Source organism: Thalia democratica, chromosome 8 (assembly GCF_965202585.1).
Source record: "Thalia democratica chromosome 8, ktThaDemo2.hap1.1, whole genome shotgun sequence".
Classification (NCBI taxonomy): Eukaryota; Metazoa; Chordata; class Thaliacea; order Salpida; family Salpidae; genus Thalia; species Thalia democratica.
This window is the reverse complement of record NC_139172.1, coordinates 16192931-16201648: the sequence shown is the minus strand read 5'-3', so window position 1 is coordinate 16201648 and position 8718 is coordinate 16192931. Positions and strand designations below refer to the sequence as shown.

The 8718-nt window shown below is 25.3% G+C and overlaps 1 protein-coding gene across 1 annotated transcript; it reads left to right on the top strand.

The window, feature by feature from the left end:
* Positions 1 to 207: 207 nt before the first annotated feature.
* On the top strand, positions 208 to 6264 carry LOC145842438 (uncharacterized). The gene is made up of 2 exons (XM_082949886.1): positions 208 to 961; positions 5535 to 6264. Exons 1-2 carry the CDS (start codon positions 224 to 226, stop codon positions 5679 to 5681), a joined length of 885 nt encoding a protein of 294 aa, XP_082806012.1. The 5' UTR covers positions 208 to 223; the 3' UTR covers positions 5682 to 6264.
* The last annotated feature ends 2454 nt before the right edge of the window (positions 6265 to 8718 follow it).

The window sequence follows — 8718 nt, the reverse complement described above, 5'->3', positions numbered from 1 at the left end:
TATTTATACAACAAAATAAATAAAAAATAATTTTCATTTAAATAATTTTATATTAAAACCCTATAAACAACTATTTGTTCAGTCAATAAAGTTACTAAAGTATATGATAATTAATTACTTCAAACAACAAAGAGTTTCATCAGTACTTAAAGTTTTAAGTTTTTGATCTGCAAAAAAAAAAAAATAAAAACTTTTATTTGTAGACTAAATAAATACAAGAATCATGAATCAGGTTCAAAGATGCTACAATCAGCAGGACAATTATGCTCCAGAAGGACAAAAGTTAGACACCACTGGCAGTTACGAAGTTCCCTCTCCGGACTCAATAGCGACAAACACTGAAAAAATTTACTCCACCTACGGCAGAGTAGACCACCAAAGGAGCATCACACCGATAGTTGCAACGACAAACTCCATCGTCGACTATTCTAACAACGGTGGAGCGTCTGCTCTCAGCAGCAACTCGAGCAGTTCAAGTAACAACGACCCTCAATTTTCGATGCCCCACTTGTCCTACGGGCTTCCCCCCATCACGCCAAACTCTGCGATTTTCAACCCGAACCACGACTACCAAATGGACCTGAAACTTCACATGCAAGGAGAAATGCCACAAGTTTCAACTCCTGAAATCATTTTAAAATCATCAGATTTCGACAATGCATCTGCTTCTTCGTCATCTCTAGCCAGTCTCATTTACACAGAGGACAAAGAAAAACTCCCTCAGTTTATGGAATGTCCATCCACATCAATGTACAACAGCTTTCACGGAGATACTCAGCAACTGGTGCAGTTTCCTGGTGGCTACCAGGTAAAAAGCGAACTTGGATCGCCACCGGTATCCCCAATAAACATGGAGCATCAGGAAGCAATCAAGTCTGAAAGGAAGAGGATGAGGAATAGGATCGCTGCCCACAAGTGCAGAAGAAGAAAACTGGAACGAATCAGTAAATTGGAAGACAAAGTTTGTTGTTTCAATTTTTTATTACGAAAAACTTCATTAGTATTTTTCTGCAGGGTTTATACTCTAATGATAATTATGAAGATCTACGTACTTAATTGAAAGATGTTCACAAAACTTCTAAACAATATACTTTAAAAACTAGAAGCTATTTTATATTGTTTGAAAATTAGTTTTTAGCAACAATTCTTTTAAATTTTATCTAGTAAAAGTTTTACCAAAATACTAATAGGTTTTAATAGGCGCTGAAGTTAAAAGTTTGTAAACTTTACTCTAAACCTAAAGTATGTATATACAAAGTTTAACTGTTCAAAACTATAGATTCAATTGTTGCTAACAAAAGATCCTAGTGAAACAAGTTCACTGGAATATAAATAAAAACAAATTATACAATAATCTTCCTTTATTGTACCCTTTGTTAGGTACAATAAAGGAGGATTATTGTATAATTTGTCTTTATACCAAGTTTAATCATTAGTTTTTCAATGTTTTGGTTTATTGAAGCAACAATTTTTTGACTTTATATAATACTTGTATCTTAAAATTATAAAAGAAAAACTACTTATTCTCAAATTAAATGTATTTCTCACAAAGCTTTTCAGTTCTAACTTTATCAAGGGATCAATGTAATTAAAGTAACACTGTAAGTTTATACCTTTTGAACTTTGTCTACGATAATTTATTGTATTCGATTATATGAGATTAAATGAATAAAAAAAAATAAAAATGCTAAATTTAATGTAAATAACAGTGAAAACAAGAATAAAAAGACTAATAAACGTTTAGAAATGTTGTTTTTCCGTTTGAAGCAATCTAAGTAATCTTTTATAGTTTCTGTTTTTTGATTAGCATTAATTACATACTGTAAAATTCAATCTGCTTCCATCGTTTTAAAACTCTAAAACTAGTTGTAGAATATCATCTACATGTGTATAGTTTATTTGTAAAAATATCTTTCGATTACAGCATCTTCTATATGGGATATAAAACTTTTTTTTAGGTACGCAGTTTCTACATAGAATATTTTTTTGTTAGTTTTAATTTATATTTGATACCCAGGTCGTTATCCGAAAAATTTTTAAGGATTTTTAAGGATAAGTTATTTCTAACTATTGTTGAATCTTAATTATTAAACTATAATTTTTTAACTATTTATTAGCTTTTTATTTATATATTTATTTATTAGGTATTTTAAGTAAATTTATATATAAGAAATAGTGCAACAAGTACACATACTTGAGAACCATTTTAGCTACCTGTAAGAATGACACAAAGGTCTTCATTAAAGTCTTCTTGTAGCTGCGATGTCGTATAGTAGAACTGACGAATTCATAATGGGCTTTAAGACCGGAATTCCTTATTTTTATTTTCTTTTTGTGTTTCAAGCTGGATTAAAGTTAACAGCTTTTTTGAAAACTTATGTAAAATCTAGTTTATCGAATTTCAGGAATGTCAGTTTTTTAAGTTAGTTTATTATGCAGTAACTTTTAAATTCTTAAAGCCAGTTTCCATTTCACTTAAGATATAGTAAATTCTAAAGTATAATTTCTGATCTTTACAACCAGATTAGCAAAATTTTACTTCACTACATTTTATACTATATGGAAAATTTTCATTTTGGTTACTGTAGTCATTTATATGTTTATTCTAAAATTAGTTCTGTTTAGACATAAATTACTCGTTTAATTTTTTCTAAAATTTATACCTTCAATGTTCATACCATGTATTCCATATACTTGATTTTTTTATTAGTTTAAAATGTAAATAACAAATAAGACTTTTTTATAATTAATGCTTATATTTAAACTATCAAAAGTAGTTTTATCTGTTTATTTTGTTGTTTTTTAAACTAGTTAAAGTTTTTATTTTCTGTTTTGGAACACTTGAGGTAAAGATATAAGTTTTATATCGCACTAACAAAGTATTACAGTTTTTTAGGGTAAAACAGGCAAGTTTGTTGACCTAAATGTGTTAAGATAATTCAGCTGTACATTTTGTGTCAGAGTTATACTAAGCAAAGTCTGTTTATAAGTTTTTGTTTCATATCTAAATTTTTTATATGATTTAATTTTCTTTTGTGATCAGGAATATGCTTTGAGCTCATTTAGCACATCAATACACATTTAATAAATTTTAATATTTAAACAATAAAATATTTACTAAGCACAAATTTTACAGGTTATATTTATGATTATATTTTTTAGTTACACATCGTTCAACTTAAATATCGAGAAATTAAGTCATCTCCCAAACGTTAAAGAATATTTAAAAACTTGTTTTTAGTCTTATCTACATATAAATAGATTTATGCAAATTATATATTTTATTCGCGACCGGTTTCGTGTCTTATCTACATAATCTTACCTACAGTCTTATCTACATAATCTAACTAAATTGTTGTTTTCAAATGTGTCTTTCACAGTTCAAAAACGAAAATGTAACAATATTTAAAAAAAAATATATATATATAAAATAATAGTATGTAAAAGTTTTAAAATAAATAGTTGTACACGATAAATTCAAAACATTCTCAGTTAAAGCTAAAAAATTCTACCATTACTCCTTACTAAAATAATAGTTACAAAAACAAAAATTTTAACTTTTCGCTAAATTAAAAACTAAAATTATAAAATGATAATAATTAAAGAATAAAATTAATTTCTGTAAAGCAGGTTATTGTCATTAATTGCTTTTAAAACCTATAAATAACTAAAAACAAATTTTTATCAAGTTCATTTTTATTTAAATGTGATTTAGTTATAAGAGGTTACATTTTTATGTCAATTTTACAATTCTCTACACAGCCATATGAACTTATTTAAGCTTTTTAAATCTGTTTAGAAGCTTAAACTGTAAACGACCTTGAATTCAAAAATGCAATAGTTCTCTAAACTTTGCATTTAGAAATTTCTAATTAAAAGAAGTTTCGTTAAATACATTACTCTTTGCTCATATTACATTCTCTTTGCTTAATTGATTACTATTAAAAACGAATATACCTGAATGTTTAATAAACAGTTGACTGTTTTACTCTAAAAAATAATTTTAGCTGTGGTACAGTAGGGTCTGATTTTAATAAATACGTAATTCTCCTAGTTTTTGCTGAGTCAGCATTTTTTGTTTTGTTTTTTTAATTTATACCCTTAACCCTAACCCTCCTTATCCAAATTATTTATTTTTTTTATTTATACCGTTAACCCTAACCCACCTTACCCAAACATATAAAAAAATGTTTTAAAAACAAAATTTGGATAATTTTTCATGCTGACTCAGCAAATATTGGGGAAACACCTAGAATTTCAATAGGACTCGGTATAGTACAAAACTTTATACATTTTAAATAGACATGTTTCCGTTGTTTTGGTTTTATTCTTATCCATTTCCAGGAATTATTTTGAAACTTAAAACATGAAAAAATCTAACTGTATGCTGAAATTTTATGAAATGTCTTTTAATTCAGCTTATAGTTAACTTTTAATTTGTTTAAATGATTATCAACAACTAACATTAAAACTAATGTGATGGTACATTAATTCAATGGATTGTTTCAGACTTTACTTTCATAATTTAAAAAAAACTTGTATAAATGTTTACTGTCTTTTACTATTAAGTTTTAAATGCTTTAATAAAACATGACCATTCAAATTACAACAGTTTCATTTCTGACAACTTTAATTCTTTAATAATTTTAAGATTTTTAAGGGGTTATACCTCAAAAATAATTTGAAACTGAAACAATTGTATTATAAGGTACATTTTGTTAAGATTATGATTGAAACAAAAACTATGAAAAAAAACCTTTAAGGAGATAATTCATAATCGCTAAAAATGGCAATATTTTTATAATCTAGGAAACTTCTTTTAGCTATATCTCATAAAAAACATTTATTGAAAATAAAGACAACTAAAAAAAAATTGTTACAAGTGATAAATTGTTATAAATTAAAATAGCCACATTTTAGCAAGATTCAGAAATATCTAAATTCGAAATTTCAAAATATGTATTGTCAGAATTCTAATTATCATACACTCTCTAAAAAATTTTCATTAAGGGGTACTTTCTTTTTTTTGTATAAACCGAGAAAAACATCTAAAACATTTTTTTATACAAATCTTAGTCTTTTAGATCTCTTTACAATTAAATATTGCAATTAAATTTTAAAACTTAAACTTTTTTTATTACTTAAATTTGGTAGAACTTACCTTTAAATCTTATTGAGCGAAAAAGAAGGTATACCAATCTTATCAACGAATTTAGTCTAGTATTATTCTTCTTAAAGACTCTTTATGGCATTTTGAATTTGAAATAAAAAAGTTAATTAAAGCTTTTAATCGTTTTATACAAAAACATTAAATTGTTTAAATAAAGGATTGAGTTTTTCCCTTGGTTTTTGTTCATAACTTATTGCTTTTTTTTTGTAAAGTTATTCACAAAACATTTTTTTTAACAAAGCCCTAAAATAATTTTCATGTTATCAGTAGCATATGTACACGTTTAATTTATATATAGCTTTTCAGTTTAAAAGTTAAAACTAATTTTAATTTAAAATCTATTTAAACTTTTCAAAACCATCAGGTGGCAGCACTGAAAACTCACAATCACGAGCTAACAGGAAACATCAACGTACTGAAGCAGCAGGTGACAGACCTGAAGTCACGCGTCATCAACCACGTGAACCAGGGATGCGAAATCGTCATCGACCACCACCAGCTCGTAATGTGACGTGCGGGTGACGTGTGATATCTTACTACCAGGTTGCTTGCTTACGTATTAACACACCTAAGTTACCAGGATGGCTTTTAAAAATCTAGTTTATTGCTTATTAGCTTGTAAAAGAAACAGATGCTTACATGAACGAAGTAGTTTATTTATAAAATGTTTACATTGTAATTGTATTATCAGATTATATAGGACAAAATATTATTTAAAGCAATATTATCATATAATATAAGTCTTCTAAAAACATACTTTTATACCAATCGATGCTTATCTTTTTCTAATAGCAGTGTCAAAAAACTATTAAACTACCCTTGTAATTAATGTATGTAAGTTTTCTTTTATTTATCTTGTCTTGTTTTATTTACATTGTTGTTGAATTTTGTTTTTAATTAAACTTTCTTTCTGCTTATTTCAGTTACTCTGTAAAGTACGTGCCTACTTTAAGAAATCATGACTAGATTACACAAAAGTCTTACAACTGTACCTCTAAACTGATAAATTTACAGATAATTTTTTGCTGCATTTATTTTAAATAAACAATGTTTAAATTAAGCATAAACGTTTTATTTACTCGTATTTTTTTGTTCCCGGTTGTCAATAAATTCTTATGACTAGTACTTATTTGTTTTTTTTTTACTAAGTTCTTAGTTTTTAAAACTCTTAATTTATACGTACTTTTTTAACGTAGTAAAGTAAACCAGCTAAAATAATTTTTAATCATAGTATTTTTAAGCAATAACAAAACAAAGAAAAAATCTTTGATTTATAGTACTAAATATAAACTATGACTCTTATTGTTACATAGTATTTTAGTCAGTCAAAGGATCATGTTATATGTACCTAACTTTTAATGAATATATTAATTACATATTTAAAAAGCGATATTATATTAAAACTTATATTTAAGGTATTCTTAATCATTTGTTATTTATTATTCGACTACACAAATTTAATAATCAGAAGTTGTGTGCTAAAAAGTTGTTAAAATTAAAGACTTTTTTCTTAATCCCTTTAACTATGCAATTGACTTTTTATAAAAAAAACTTAAGTAATATTTTATACCACAACATTTTGGATTTGATAAAACTTTAATCGAGCAGTAAGAATAAATTTTAACACTAAATATATTATAAAACCAATAGCAAGAGTTTTCTATTTCAAATATTAAATAATTATCTTTTGGTTTGGATTTTTTTAATGTACCTTCAAAACCAGCAAAAATAAATACTCTTACTGAATGTATAAAAAGTTTAATGTGTTTAAAATAACTTTATATTTTATTGACAAGAAAAATATTAAATTAAAATAACCTTGTTTCAATGTTTAAGCCTCTTGAGTTGTTTATGATTATCAGCATATAGTAGCTAAACTTTTTGTAAAATATTCTAATGTAAGTTGCTTATTCTTAAGTTTCTTGACAATAAACATTGAAAACAAACACAGCACAACACATACTTTTGACATGTGAAAAAAAAAAAACATTATAAAATACTTTTTTTTTAAGTTGTTTAAGATTTTTGTAAGAAAGTAGAAGTCTTCTTTGAATTAAAAATTAAAGGACTTTTTACGCTTAATTGTAAATATACAAAATAGGTTCTTATTTAAGACTAAGGAAAACAAGAAAAATAAATTATACAACATGTCTTCTTAAGAACTGCAACGTTTTTTACAAAAAAAAGTCTAATATTTAATTCAAGTACGACAAATTTCATTTTCATTAACATAAAATGTTAGATAAATAATAATTAAAAGACTAGTTAATTTTAAAGTAGTATTTGTATTTCTTTAGTACAACTTAAATTATAAATTGCGTGGGTAGTTAAACAGCGTCACTTTAATGTAAACAACACCTTTTCTGTAAACAAGTTTAGTCCAAATCAGTTTATTAAATAAAAGCTACTGCATTTCACTTCCTATGTCTTACTGATAGGAACTTTTGTACAAACTTTAAATAATTGCGTTTTTAATTCAGTAAAGTTACTCGTTTTCAAGTAAATATATTTTACCTCAACTAACCTTTATTAACATATTTTTAAAGGTTTTAGTTTTTTATAACTTCTATCAGAGTAAAACGAAATTAGACTAGAGTTTAATAGTAAAAACTTTTCAACCTATCTACATATTTTAAAAAGTAAATTAAAACATAAAAAGAAAATAGGATTTTCTAAGTCTTTTTTTTACTTTGATTAGTTTTTTGCTTCAGCCAACTTAAACCTCGTAACTTGGTTTTTTAGTCAAAAAAATGGTTGTTAACCTTATATATAATGACAATCTAAAACTTCTGTTGACACTTTAATTTTTGAGGCTAGTTTTAAAACAAGATACTTTAAAGTTTTTTTTTTACTTTTAAAGCTATACAACAAAATACGATAGCTAAATATCAAACGTAGTGTATTACATGATACCAAAACTTTGGAAGATATCGTAATAGGAATTTTTGTATTAAAAGAAACACATATAAAGAAGTAGCAATGCTTTGTAAACTTTAACTGTTTTTCAAAAGTGAACAAAATAAATCATATGACAGAATTTACACAAAACAAAAGTTTCATTAAATGTTGTTCTGAGAAAACATGTTTAAAGTAAAAATTCCCGAAAAAAAAATTTTTTTAAATAAGTCGAATATTTAAAATTAATTTATTATATTTTTTGTAAAAAACTCTCCATATAAGGAAACTTTAAAATTTTTCCCTAATCTTAAGGTTATTAAAATAGTCATTTCTAAATTTCAAAATTTTAAGCACCTTAATTATTAAAAAAAAGTTAGACTAACATATTTTTACTGTAGTGCAGCTACTTACTTCCACACAAATGTAATTAATTTAGATTAGTAAGTTACTTTTAAATTAAAAAATATTTATTTTTTTGACTAATAATGTAGAACAAAACAACAACACTTTTTTTTATTTAATATAATCGTATATTTGTTTTGTTTATTGTTTGGATGTTAAAAAAACTTACTTATTTTTTAATAACTTTGTTATGTAAGTTTCCTTTAAAAAAAATTATTATAAATATTTAAGTATTTCACTAACTAAAT